The sequence below is a fragment of the Lissotriton vulgaris genome, chromosome 2_1 (assembly GCF_964263255.1).
Source record: "Lissotriton vulgaris chromosome 2_1, aLisVul1.2, whole genome shotgun sequence".
Lineage (NCBI taxonomy): Eukaryota > Metazoa > Chordata > Amphibia > Caudata > Salamandridae > Lissotriton > Lissotriton vulgaris.
In genome coordinates, this window is record NC_141687.1 from 595,231,042 (window position 1) to 595,246,152 (window position 15,111).

The following is a 15,111-nucleotide window of genomic DNA, read 5'->3' on the forward strand; positions in this document are numbered from 1 at the left end:
CTTAACCAACCCCCACCACCTTACCTACCTCTCCTCTTCCTCCTGTAACTCTGCTTTCAGGCAAAGCAGACATGCAGTGCTGCACTGACTGGCTCAGAGAGAGACTCCCAGATAGCCTGGCCTAGAAGGCCTTTAGCAACAGCGAATAACGAGTATGATCAACTTTTGCTACATCATAGCAGCGAGTCACCAAATTTAGATTCTGGTGCAAATTAAAGATGCTTCTTATAGAAGCCATCCATAATAAATGAACAAATACACCCTAGACGTAGAGGTGAAACTGTAATGCAGAGTCTGGTTCAAATGCAGTGTTTAATAGGTATATGTTGATGTTCACAATTGTGACTATTTGATAGCCACATGACACCAAGAATAATGAGTGTTTAAGGTAGATAGGAAGAATTCATCATCCATAAGCCAGCATAAGACAGATAAGAATACAACATACATGCACCAGGAAAAGAGACAAAAAGTAACACTGTGCATGACTCTTAATAGACGGTTTTACCAGGCTTCTCCAACAAGTAGCTTGTGAGCTGCTGGAGCTCCCCAGCTACCTGTAAGTAGCTTTTCTTTGTGTAGCCAAGCATACCTAGTTAGAAGGTTTTTGCTTGGCTGAATTTATATATGTGTAGCAAAATCGAAAAGCAGTTTTGAGACAAAAATGTATTTATTTTCAGACTGATAGTCTGATGTTTTAAGAAAAATGGGTGCATATCCAAAATATATTTAAAGTTGATATTTGAGTGATAAATCATGGAGTCTTTGGGAGACTTATTAGTAATATTAGTAATATTAATATTTATTAATTAATATTACCTGAGGGCCAGGGGAATTGCAGTTAGGACTGATGTGTATTATCAATGTAGAGTCATTCCACATTGATATTGGACTCCCAAGAAATTGCACAGAGGCAGCCTTTTGTCACATGCTTTATGTTGGAGCTGTGGAGCCGGAGGCTGCTACTTACCGCGAATCCTGTGGCAATGCGTTCCAATCATACCTGATTGCTGTGTGGTCGACTCTGAGATCACAAAGACTGCCCATCTGCCCATCAATGCACTTGACCCTCTTGCATGACTTGGCGGACTCCCACATACGCACCCAGAGAAGGCTGGTGACGCCCCTCACATCAGCAAAGGTGCATTCTGTGGCACTGGAGGCAGCCTTCTCTCCCTACCCCCTTGGAGCTGGCCAGGGTGGTGGGCTGTGAACACCTGAATTACAAGCTTAGTGACCAAGTGGGAGTGCTTGAGGCTGTGTGGGAACCCTTCCTTTGGCACCCTTAAGTACTGGTCGTGATGCATGGCCCCTTCCTAGGGGATTGATGTGTCAGTGCCCTGTCCTGATCTCCCCCGGTACATCAGCCCCCTTACTTAGCTGGTATGCTTCCCAGCAGTGTGAGTAAATATGAGTCTGCCTCCGTAGGCACTCAGATATCAGACCCGAACATGACAGTGGTGCCTTAACCCACCTAGTCCAGCTGCTTGATGCTGCAGGGGTGATAGCCCCTATACCCCTATGATTGGTTTTTTTCCACTTTCTTTGAACGGCACTCAGACCGCCCTTTAAGCGGCACTTATTTTTCATCTTGTGTTATCCCCTATGGTTCATTGATTGTACATTGCTTGGCTTGTTTGCCCACAAAGACTGCGTTGGTTTTCCTTCTACTCTGCGGTATTATGTTTACCTACATCTCTGTTGTGTATATATCTGTATGCCATGAACAGGTCCCAGATTTAACCGCAATGACGAGCATTTTCCATTCTTAGCACCAGTTACCCAGAAGTTATGAATTGGAGATTCATTGCACTGTGACTGAAGGTAACAAATAACTGTTTGCCTCCAATCACTCTACTCAGATCCTTTAAATACGCCTAAAATATCCCTTCTGCTAAATACCCCCTGCAGGAACCAGCGCCTAGGCTCCTTTTTCTCACCGGCAGTGACTGGGTGCCCCTATCCTCAATACAGGACTCGGAAGCTTGTTTTCCAAGCAATGCCCAAATGCTTCAGCTTTTAGAGCAATCCTGCCCAGAAACTCTTGCCTCCACAAGTAATGCCCTGATACTGAAATTTTTCCCACCAATGCTCCAGCCCTCCAACTATCCCAGCAATGCTAAAGTGATTCCCACCCCAACAGTAATTTCAGAATACCAGCATCATGTGCCAGCAAAACAGAGATGCTCCTGTCTGCCCAACAATGTCGAGGTGGTTCAGCCTCCACCAGTCATGCTAAGATGCTTGAGTCATTTGCCGCAATCCTCCTATCTCCACCAGGAAAGGTCAGATGCCAGAGTCTTTCCCAGGGAAGACTAATAGCTCGGGTCTTTCCCAGTTTACATTCTCTCTCGTGCTCGTTAATTTGTGAGTTTTGATTGTTTACAAATGTCCTATCTCTATCCCGGTCAGATTCCTGGATCTTCTTCTGCCCTCAGCAGGAAGTGGAAGGCAGGCTCAGGGCAGCTCTCAGTCAAGCAGGTATATGAACAAGCTGTGCCGCGAGCCAGTGCCTTCCTGGCAGAGATCAAGCAGATGCAGGCGCGCAGAAAGACGGCCAAGATGTTGATGGTGGTGCTAACAGTTTTCGCTCTGTGCTACCTGCCCATCAGCGTCCTGAACATGCTAAAAAGGTAAGACAGCCGGTGGTAGGAGGGTTCTGCTAACCTTCTTCTTACAGTTACTATGGTCCTAGTATATTCAGCACACAATCTTTTGATGGTGACCCATATCTAACACCGTTTTAGCCCTGTCTACGCCACCCAGAGCCCCCTCTTTTGCACCAAGTAGTACTGCAGTCGCTGGTTGTGTGAAGGGTTTTTAAACAGTAAATATGTGAAAAGAGCCTTTTTCAGTGTTTTATGTAACACCGACATGTCCCCCTAAGGCCACTTCCACGCAGAGAGATGTGAGTGCAGTGCCAGGCCAGACACATGAATTGAGACAATTTAACAGACGGCAATGATCAGGAGAAAATATTTTAAAGAAGTAGGAGAAGGTATAAAGGGTATCTGAAATAACTGAGGAGAAGCCAGAGGACATTGCTGAAAGTGTCATGGAAGACTTTACACTAGCACCACATAAAGACTGTCTGGAAACTCATAAAGTAAACATGACCATAGATCTTCTGCATCCCATACCTCTTGCCATGCCTTTACTTAGCATGGGTCACTCTACTCCCACATTCAAGAGTTCAGACTAGCTTGCACCTCAGCACAGATTTTAACAGGCTCCTTCCTTCCCACACCGTCCGGGTAAATGAACTTTGTGATGGTGAAAATTCAAATCTTTCATTTGGGTCTACTACATTCAGAGTAGAGAAAACCCTTCAGACCTGTGGCAATAACAACCCAAATTGGCATTTGCTCTGGGAATGCTAGCTTGTCTGTGCGGTCTTTTAAAATTACGCTTCTCTGTTTCTTTCTGGATTACAGACTCTTGCTCCAGTCGCCATCATGGCGTCTCTTAATTGAAGCATCTCTCTGCCTGTAGAGTTCATTGTCTTGTATCCCTCTGGTTTGGTGGTGAGAAGGTGGTGGTTGAGTAGACCTATGCTACCGGAGCACAGAAACTAGTCGTTGTACAGTGATTAAAGAGGTTGTGCTTAGAACCCGGCCTTCAAAAAGGTCTGTAGGAAGAAAAAGGATCTAAGATCTAAATGCTACTCTCTTTTCTTCCTGTAGCTAGAGGCGGCATCCAGGGCTCATGGGCGCCATCTCTTTCCTTCAGCCCTATATAAGTCTAACAGTGAGACCTGGAAATTCCATCAGTATTTCCGAGCCTTTCTTTGCATCCTCAGTGTATGACGTGCTGCAGTACTCCATTGAGATTGAACTATTGCAGATATGTTCAGTTTGTTTGAGTGAGACAAGACAGTGTAGCATCTCCCTGTGTGCAGTCAGGACCTGCTGTAAGGGGTTTTGATTGCAACGAGAATACGTTTGTTTAGGTGGTACAAGAGGGTGTAGCATCTCCCTTTATACAGTCAGGAGCTGCTGTAAGGGGGTTTGATTGCAAGGGGAATAAGTTTGTGCCGGTGGGGCAGGAGGGTGTGTCATCTCCCTTTGTGCAGTCAGGAGCTGCAGTGAGGGACTTTCATTGCAAGAGAAATTAAAGGTTGGTGTCTCCAAGCACTTCTGGATTTTTGCGGTCTTGACTTGGTAGGGCAGTGTGTCAACATAACCTTAAAATCTAACCAGCAGGCGCTCCTATTAAAAAGGTAGAAAAATCTACCCAGTTCCCCTGTGGTCTACTAAATATGTGACTTCCTGGTCATTTGGATCTGCCAGGATGTGCAGCAACTTCTAAATTCTGTGCTCAGCTCAACTCTACGTGGTCAAACCTGCTGATCGATTAATGGCTCCTTCTGTGCTGATGACGACTCAGGGCCGATTCACAAACGTAAACTCGCACTTTTATATAAGTATACTCTTTTTCACTAGTCACCAACAAATGATTTAGTAGTAAGTTTACGAGGGTGGAGACTCCGCAGCTGGGATGTAGAACTCCACACATAAAAAGATCTTTTTACATGCAGAGTTCTCCACCTGGACTGTGGAGTCTCCGCACTCATACACCTACTATTAAATCACCTGTACCACTAAAGCATTTATTTGTGAATAGTGAAAATGAGTGATCTTACACAAAAGTGTAAGTTTACCTTTGTGAATCGGGTCCTCAGTGTTCAAAAGATCATTCCGAGACCGCTTACCATCACAGTCATACATTAACCATAAAGGGACGTCTCAGTGTAAACAGCCCAGACTTGTAACCATCTAAGCCATCGCCCTTCCTCCACAGAAACAACTTACTATCGTCTGTAAGTACAATGTCGGACCCATGTTGTACCCTCAACTCTTATAATCTAGATTTTACTCTGACGTGTTTCTCCCCTGTTTTTACATTTTCTATTAACTCCTTGTAAGCTGTATGCTCTGTGTTCTGTTGTCCTGTTCAGCTCCCTCTAAACTCTGCCTGAAATCTTCAACACAGACTATGATAATTGTATTACAAGCTCCTTCTTTTCAGCGCCTCCAACAGAGCACCTATGATAACATTTTACTCTCGTGTTTACCAGGGTGTTTGGGATGTTCAGAAACACCAACGACAGAGAAGCCATTTACGCCTGGTTCACCTTCTCCCATTGGCTTGTTTACGCCAACAGTGCTGCCAACCCCATCATCTACAATTTTCTGAGCGGTAAGTAGATCTATCCTAGATATCAATCAATCAGTATTTGTAGAGCCTGGCTACTCATTCATGAGGGTCTCAAGGCGCTGTGGCGTAAGGGGGCACTGCAGGTCTGTCTAGGCGCCGAGGTTAGTCAAAGAGCCAGGTCTTGAGATCCTGTCTGAAATGGGTCAGCAACGGGGATTGCCTGAGGTGGAGAGGAAGGGTGTTCCAGGTCTTAGCAGCGAGGTGGGAGAAGGATCTTCCTCCAGTCCTGGTCTTGTGGATATATTGTACGGTGGCAAGGGCCAGATGGGTGGAGTGGAGGTGTCTGGTGGGTACATGGAATGAGAGGCGTGGTTTAGGTATGCTGGTCCGGTGTTGTGGAGGGCTTTGTAGGTGTCTGTGAAGAGTTTCAAAGTGCCTCTTTTGTTGTTGACTGGGAGGCAGTGGAGTTCTTGCAGGTGTTCTGTGATGTGGCTGTGGTGAGTGACTTTGAGAACCAGTCTGGCTGCGGCGTGTTGAAAGTTCTGTAGTTTCCTGAGAAGTTTCTGGGTGATGCCTACGTAGAGTGTGTTGCTGTAGTCGAGTCTGATGCTGATGACTGCATGAGTGAACGTCTTTCTGGACTCGTTGGGGATTCATCTGAAGGTCTTTCGAAGCAGGTGAAGAGTTTGGAAGCATGATGAGGAGACAGCGTTTATCCGGCTGCTGATAGTGAGCGAGGAGTCGAGTATTATGCAGAGGTTTCGTTCATGGTCCGTGGGTGTGGACCGGGAGGGTTCCTATAGCGGCAGGCTACCAAAAGTCATCCCAAGCAAAGGTGATGGGCCCCAGGATGAGGACTTCAGTCTTGTCTGAGTTGAGCTTGAGGCAGCTGTCTCTCATCCAGGTGGCGATGTCCTTCATTCCGCGGTGGGAGTTCTTTCTGGCAATTGTGGGCTGGTTGGTGAGGGAGAGGATCAGCTGGGTGTCATCGGCGTAGGAGACCACTTTGATTTAATGGTTCCTGATGAGGTCTGCGAGAGGGGCATGTAGACATTGAAGAGAGTTGGGTTCAGGGAGGAGCCCTGGGGGTCTCCACAGTCGATCTCTGTGGGTTCTGAGAGGAACGGTGGTGGTCTGACTCAATGTTCTACCAGTGAGGAAGGAGCATATCCAGTCCAGGGCTTTGTCGCGGATGCTGGCATCACACGCTCAGGGTGCGGTGGGAGATGGTGTCGAAGGAGTCTGAGGTCCAGGAGGATGAGGGCTGCTGTTTCGCCCCTTTTTAGGAAGGAGCGGATGTCATCGGTGTCGAGGAGGGAGTGGATGTCATTGGTGCCAGCAAGATATGGGGTAACTCACCTTACTGCCAGGATATCAAAGAGAACCTGTTTTTTGTAATCAGTACTTCTGGGAAAACCTGTGAGCCTGAGTACCTGGTGGCCTTTCTTGGAATTATGGAGGCTTCACAGCTGGAGTCCTGGATGTAGCCGGTTTGAGACGGGCTGAGATCTTTAAGTGTGCTGCACCCCTTAGTGTGCATCATTTGGCAAGATATGTAAAGAATCACCTGAATGTATTATTACTCTAGATAAAGTGATCTGTATTGGCATGACGAGTTACGCTAGTGTTGCCAAAGGTACTGGATAACATGTAACCAAACCACCAGCAATTTGCTATAACATAAGGTTGGTCGAGACATGGAAAGGCACAGATCCCACTAAACAGGGGTGAGTGAGGCAGGCACATGAAATAAACAATGGCTCTGAGAAGGAAATCTTGCTCTCACTTCCAATGCATTTGTGATGCAACAAACACAACAAAGAGATAAAACACAACAGCCAGGCAATAAGCATCCAAGCACAAAAAGAGTTTGGTAAAGCTAAACCTTAAAGAAGAAAACTCCGATCAGGATACTTTAAAACAACATCCTATAATAATTTGCTATGTCTATATTCCAAACATACAAAAGTAGACAAATTTAATTGGAAGTCAAATGCCAGAGACCTATAAGCCCACATTGAAACACCGTAAACACACACAGTCACACATAACAACAATTCAGAAATGAGGCGCAGTAGCTCAGTTCAATGTTCGCAGCCTCACGAGGTGATGTCACAATGGAAACAACACGCTCATGCCGTTATTTACAGGGCTGGCTTTAGCGCTGGTGGCACCAGGTGCCACAATCACTTTTGGCGCCCTCTCCCTTGACCGCCTCCTCGATTCTCTCACTACCACCTGCAAAAGTGCCCCTCATATCTCCTATCATAAGATATTGCTAAGCACAGTGCCCCTGTGAGGTCACAGCGCCCCCCTCTGCAGGTCAGTGCCCAGTGCGGCCGCACCAGTCGCACTGCCCTAAAGACGGCCATGGTTTTTAATAATGGAATCAAAACATGCCGCACTCCCTAGGCGTTGAAGATCCTCTTGCAGGTGGTCAGTAAACCCAGAGACTGCTCCTGTCATGTCTGCGAAGTCAACTTGGAGGACCATAAATAGGTAATTTACTTGGCCCTGGTTGTTACAGACACTTCGCTAGGTTTTTACTCCCTGAGATCAGTGTTATATTTGGGCATAATCAACCACCTCGAGGTTTAAAATTTCTTAGCCTGACTTTGTAAAGTGACTAAAAAGACCCCTTTGCACTGCTAACTGTGTTTATATCTAAAGTATATGTATGTTTCCCTGCTCAGTCCCAATCGGTTAGTTTGGGTGAGGAGTTCTTATTCCAATAGTTAAATACCTGTTTTGTTATCAACAAATTTAGATAAAATAATGTTTTCTTTTTGGGATCTGCGTTTGTAATAATTTGTGGGTCAATCACTATGGGCCATATGTATCAAGCAAAATTGCATTCGCAAAAGCCGAAATTCGCAGAGTTTCGGCGTTTGCGAATGCAATTTTGCCAAATGGTATATATTAAGGCAAAATAAGGAATCGCAAAATTTGCAATTCCTTATTTTGCAATAGCATTTAAGGAATCGCAAATTTTGCGATTCCTTAAATGCAATGTAAGAAAAAACAAAAAAGTGCAAATTGACCTTAGGGAATCGCAAATTACCACCAACTTCAAGTTGGTGGTAATTTGCGATTTCTTTGAAAAATGCACTTATTTACATTTTTCAAAGTGCAATGTGACGCCACATGTGTACCCATGCTTATTTCAGGGGTGCAACCGGGTGTCATTTTGACACTCTTGCACCCTTGAAATTGCATTCTCAGTTTCCGATTCGCTAATTGCTAATCGCAAATTGAGAATGTCTTCCCATTCATTCCCATGGGACTCTAGGCCCATAGGAATGAATGGGGAGGTATTCCTTATTGTGAATCGCGATTTGCGATTCGCATTTAAGGAATATGTAGGATTTGCAAAATTTATTGAAATCCTACATACATAGCATTTTGAGATTCTCAAATATCGATTCGCAAAAAATCGCTATTTGAGAATCGCAAAATGACTTTTTAATACATATGGCCTTTGGTCTCTTCCCTACCAAAAAGACGTAATTAAATAAGTTGATCAAAAATGGGGTAAATTGACTATCAAGTACTTTCAGTAAATCAAACAAAATACAATCCGGAGCGCCGCTTTCCTATCCATAATAACTGGCCTTGCTGTTGTAAAAGAACACTCAGGCTGCTCTTGGGCACCACCCACCAACCTTGTTTGTTCAAGCTGGAATGAAACTTGCAGAGTGAGCTGTGCAGTTCATAGAATATAAAGAACTGTGTGGTGGGACATGGCGACAGAGATTACCTGATGCTTACCCCAGAAATCCATCTCCATTATTCGGGATATAGTGAGTAATAATGGCAAAATATCAAAGCCCTCATTTATGAAAAAATACACATCACTGCGGTAAAACAGCGCTGCAACACTTTTCAGTCCCCCCTCCTTGTGACACCATGGATGCGCCATATTTACTGTACAGCGCACCATATCACAAGGATTGACAGATGTCAGGAATCCTGACCTATCTGTCTGCGAAAAATGGCGCATTGCTGGAGTTTGTCTGGAAACAGATGCAACTCCGGAGATGTGTAATTTCACATGGGGCAAGCCCCATGTGAAAAGTTACGCCTGCTTCAGGCAGGCGTAAGGATTTGACGCAGTGAGGCGGTAGAAGTGTCTCAGTGAAATCTCATAGATTTCACTGCAACACTTCTACAAGTCTTTTCTGTGCCAGAGCAACCACCCTGCATACATTATACCTGTTGCAGGTATAAAGTAGCGCAGGGATTTGCAAAGTGACGCATCTGCCTAGATGCGCCACTTTGTACCAAATATGGCGCAGTGTGGCATATTTGATATGCCTCTGCAGCGTCACAAAAAGTGACGCAACGGCAGCGTAAGGGCCTCATAAATAAGGCCCAAAGTACTTCTAAGTATTTCCACACTTACCAGATAGCAGCTGCACCTTTCTCGCACATGTGCACTGGGTGCAGGGTTAGCAATGGCATTTTTCTCATAAAAATACACACTATCTCAGCCTTAATTTAATGGCTTTAAAGGAGGGCAGTGGACATGCTGTCTTAACTGGCAACTTCTGGAGACTTCTACATCGTAGAATGACAACTGTGTCAACCTTTACTACTGAAAAAAAATAAACTTACAAGCATTGGCAAACTACTGGTTGGCTTGCATTTTACGTCCGGCCAAAAATATCTTTTCAAAAGCCTGCTGCAGTGAGAATCAAAACTAAAAATAGATTGCTTTCTACATACAATGCATCTACAAAATAAGTAATTTAGGGCTAGATGTAGGTATCCAAATACTGGTCGGTAACGGCCGAAAATACCGATTTTCGGCCGTTACCGACCGGTATTTGGATACTGAGATGTAGGGCATCTCAAAATACAGATTCGGTAATTTTACCGAATCGGTAATTTTACCGATTCGGTAAAATTACCAAATCTGTATTTTGTAATGTAGGTGGCACTGTAAACAGTGCTACAGGGCTTTAAGGATTCATTATTTACCACCAACTATTAGTTGGTGGTAAATAACGAATTCCTATGTAAATGAAAATATGTGCATTTACACCTGCGCCATGTGGCACACATACATGACCTAAGGGCATGTATGTGTGCCACATGGCACACAAGCACTGATCAGGGGTGCAACAGGGTGTCCGATTCGGTAATTGACATTCATTCCTATGGGCCTCCAGGCCCATAGGAATCAATGGCAAATACCAAATCGGTAAATACCGATTCGGTAAAAGCCAAATCCTACCGATTCGGTATTTTTTACAGAATTATTACCTACATTGGATTTACCGATTCATAAATACCGAATCGGTAAAATTCGGTATTTGTGAATCGGTACATCCAAATTACCTACATCTAGCCCTTTAATGTGTGATAATTCCGATTGCCTTTAAATTGCAAAATGACTGTGCATGCAACGCAGTGTACTCCATCGGAAGCAGGATGATACACCACAAAACTAATAGCATTAGTTGAAATAGAAGTACTCCTCTGGGAACATTCAAAGCCCACTATGTGTATATTTCAAAGAGTTGGCAACAATTGATCGAGCCAAACCTAAAAACGATAAACCTGCGCACCCAGTATAAATCCCTAACACTCTGTCAAACATGTTCTCGGTGAGTCAAATGTGAATGACCTGCTGAGTTCTCTGTGGAGACACTAAATCATCTGCTCTGGATCTGGCTGGATAATGCGTCATCCAGGCCGCATTAATCTCTGGAAAAGAACGGATTTATTTGCAAGCCCCTTGCGTCACATGTACGTCACTTTTCCCCATACTAAAAGTGACGCATGGGCGGTGCACAGGGCTTCTTAATAAGCCCCGAAGTTCCGTGGTTTTAAGCGTCCAGCATTGTTATGCCATAAAATCCCACACAAATGTTTAGAATGGATTTAAACAGATTTTATTCAGTGCATGAAGAATGAGGCTAGATGCAGACATTTACTTTTAGAAAGAAATTCCATGAAATGATCAAATCTAAGGGGCGATCTATTTCTTACCAATAAGGATGCTCCGTCACACTAGTGATGAAGTATTCTTACCACCAAGAATGCGGTCCGCCTGGCAAATTTAAATGCGGGTGGACCTTAGGGTTAATCACGGCAGAGACTACTCCATCTCCGCGCTGGTTTATCCGCTCTAACGGCCTGCGGAGTAAAGGCTGGTGGAGGCTGACCTGTCATTCCGCCCACCAACCCACCTAATTTAGATGGGCGGAATGACAGTCACCTTCCACTGCCCGTCACCGCCAGGGAATCCCTGGTGGTAAGGGGCAGTGAAAACTGCTAAATACTCTCCTCGCCATGGGAGAGTGCTCCTATGAGAAGGGGAGCTTTCTATTTGCTTATTTCCATACCTTTTATTCCTTCCTTGATGACCAATATGGAGCGTTTTGATTTGATCCCTTGCTGAGACTGGAAACCTATGGCGCGGTCTCATCAAGGGGGCAGCCAAATCAAACTTACGGCTACTCGTGTCAAGTTACCCAGTCTCATTTTGTAGCATCCAGAGACAGTTACTAAGGAACCTGCGAAGTCTAAAGACATAAAGAATTATCTGCTGCAGCGACTACTGGTATCTTCTGGTATCACCTGGAGTGCTCACAGAGTCCAGAGTATTCTTTGCAACAGGACCAGCCTCATGGACTCTCTATTCTTAGACTATGTTGGAAAAGCATTAGGCCTTATTCGTGCATTAGCTACATGACCCAAAGCGAAGTCTACTTTTGGGTGATTAGCAAGGTAAGGGATTCCTCACAGTTGATCTAAACTTCAGCAGTACAGTTATGCAAAGAGTACGCATGGGTGCCCGCACCACATCTCCAGTTTATCTGCGTGGAACTCCAGAAAACCAAGTAACTGGGAAGGACAAATATCATAAGGCTTGAGCAAAACATCAGTCACTTTGGCATGCATATCCACTTCCAGCATAAACAGCAATTACAAGCCGAGAGGGGACTTAGTCCTTCTCAAAAGTGTAGTGTGGTAGTTACAGTCTATTCACCAGACTGCCCAAATTGCAGCTCTTATCAAAATATGACATCAGTTTTAGGAGCAGGCTAGATTTCTGGCCCTGACTTCTGCCTTGGCACTAAAGAGAGGGCTATGTGTGCCGTCTGAGGCATTGAAGGAACCACCATAAGGCACAATGTAACAAATACATTCACACAGTCCCTGTAGACTGGCAGCTTCAGCGGTAGCCACCCTTCGTCTTGAGTTCAGCCTTAGGCAAATTCTCTGTACGCCCCTCCATAGTGAACCTATTTTAGGTCAATGATCTCCCTGGCATCTGTGGTGCCATTACCTTGAATTTGCACTATGGACCAGGCTCATGGGTACGAAGGACAATCAAGCTCTACGGTGGATACGGATCGCTACAATATTTCCCTTCCCATGCCAAGAATCTTTCCCTTTTTAGGAACAGCTTTCACTAAAGACAACACTGCCTCCTCCTCGCTGGAGGCCAGGCTCAACACCAGCTCCAGGACTTAATCAGTAAGCGACTCCAAATATCTTGCTGGTTCATCCTCATGGTCTGGTGATAGAATACTTGTTTTCCCTGTTTTGATTGGAATACTTATATTTGGAAGATGAATCTTCACTCTGGGATCTCGATTTCTTCTTTCTATGTTTCTTTGTAGTTGATCCCCTCTAATATCCACCTCCTCCTCTACAAAGGGACTCAGATGGAAGTGTCAAAAGAGGCATGAACAAGCCATTCTTCATTCTCATTGCCTTTACTATCTGAAGCCAAAATTTAACAAATAATCTGTTTTCTCCTCCGGATATTAGGGTTGCGAAGACGAGCATTACATTGCATTTCGGACTGTCACGCCGAGCAGCCATATACCAGGTAGATGGGTAATGGGCGTCAATCTTAAACCTCATCTTTTGCAGCAACTCTTGAAGCATGAACAACATTTACTCAGGGTGAGGAGCCAAAGTACAATTAATAAATAAGAAAAAGCGAAATGGGCTTTGAAATCGACTGACCTTTAGTGCTAGTGGACAGGGCTTCTAGCATGTCTGTGGTCCCAACACCTGAGTGGCCGATAGGAAACTGGCAAAGAAGTTGCAGGGCCATTTATGAACAATGGGTCTGTTCCAGGTTATGCAGCATAAGTGTGATATCCTTGGACAAATGTGGCACTGAGTTTAAAAAAGTTGCTGTAGCAAGGTCACTTCAAGGATAAAGAATCTGCAGTTGAAAGAAAGTGCCATGAGGCACTTAATGGTTTGCTCTACAAAAACACGTGTTATGTGATTGTGTGATTTACTGTGTGAAATAGTCGTAACCCCTTGCACTTAATTATTTCTTTTGATGCCAACCCTCCTTTAAGCCTCACTTATATTTTTTTTCCTTCCTTTGCCAGGGAAGTTCCGGGAACAGTTCAAAGCTGCCTTCTCCTGCTGCTTCAGCTACTTTGCGGTCATGAGTAGGCAATCCGCCAGCCAAAAGAGTCTCACTACACACTGCAAGAGGCACAGCACCTCCAAAGCCTCTGAGCAGGTGGTGTTAACCAGCATCACCACTGGCCTGACATAAGGATGGCAGATCATGCATCATCTTGGGTGGCTGCAGCGGAGCCAGCTGAGATCCTCCAGCCAGGACCCTCGTTCAGGCAAAGTACTCTTGGCACTGCAAGGCATTTGGGACTCTTGTCTGTTCTCCTCAATCCTTGGGCTGCCAAGTACCAAGATCACCTTATCAGGAAGGTCATGTCAAGCACAACCGGATGTCCTAGCAGCAGTATCAGCGACGTCAAGAGAAGGGGACGCAGCTAGGAGCGAGAGGCCCTCATGCCAAGAAGGGTTTGGAGAGTACCACATTGCAAGCTTCAGTGGACAACCACCAGTCTCGATCTGACAGGCACAAACAAACAAAATGTTAACTAAACATATACAATGAGAACGTGCAAGTTCTACAGGCAGAGTTCCTCTGCAAGTGTCTCTTGAGTGGCAATGCTTCATGCTGCTACTAGTAAGTAACCTCTAGGCGCTGTCACCAGAGAAACGAAAGCCACCCACAATACACGGTAAACTGGCTGTGGAGTAAGAGATGTAGGAACCACCCAGAACATTGTTCATAAATGAAGCTGTACATGGTAATCAGGCAACTTTGAGGCGTTACAGAAGCCCTTGTCACCAAACAGCTTAAACCAACACGGGTCATGGCCAAACCTGCTCGTCTCCCTGCGCATTTCTTTAAGCTTCCATCTGACGAGACGATGAAATTACACACTAGTGACCACCGCTGAACCAACACGGAGGAATCTGGGCCAGATTGTCAGGGCGAACACACACTATGCAAACGTTTATCCTTGTAGATATTCTTTAAACTTGGAATAGACCCGGTCCTCGTGGGCTAACACTGCAGACCTCAGAGGAAAGATTCATGTATGAATTCGATCTGAAGGATAAATAGATGATTACCATAAGGGCAGTCGGGGGCAGGGAGTGGAGGGGTTAACTGATGCAATGGACCCATGGGACAGTGAGAGAGGCTTTGGGACAGGGTAAATGAGATGCAGACACACTCTTAAAGTTGCATACAGAGAGGGTAGAAGTAACAATAGGCATTGCCAGCCACACTGTCCTTACACACTAATATGTCCTTGCTGTCAAACAAATACATGAAATTACTAGAACTCTCCCTCCAAACTTATCAATCCACCCCACATTTGACTAACTCCTGACCCTTCTACCAATTCCACAACTTTCTTAATCAGTGCATTTAATATCTTCCAAGAGGCCATAAGAGGTCCAGTACAGGCAATACCGATCCACTCTACTGGTCTTCTACAATCCAGGATTATCGGTCTCACAGCCAGCCTGCCCACACGTGGACCACGGCTGAACCTCTCTTGGTACCTTCAATTTCTTCTACCCACATTTCTCATCTAATCATAAATTGTAAATACCACTCATCACTTTTGTTCTCGTGCGACTTTCCACTGACAC

The 15,111-nt window shown here is 45.0% G+C and overlaps 1 protein-coding gene across 1 annotated transcript in view; it reads left to right on the forward strand.

Moving 5' to 3' along the window:
- HCRTR1 (hypocretin receptor 1) overlaps nt 1–13,696 on the forward strand; it is a 201,675-nt gene extending 187,979 nt beyond the window's left edge. The window contains exons 6-8 of the mRNA XM_086954116.1: nt 2,413–2,633; nt 5,078–5,199; nt 13,524–13,696. Coding sequence (XP_086810242.1) covers nt 2,413–2,633; nt 5,078–5,199; nt 13,524–13,696 — 516 coding nt within the window. The remainder of the gene's footprint in view (nt 1–2,412; nt 2,634–5,077; nt 5,200–13,523) is intronic.
- The last annotated feature ends 1,415 nt before the right edge of the window (nt 13,697–15,111 follow it).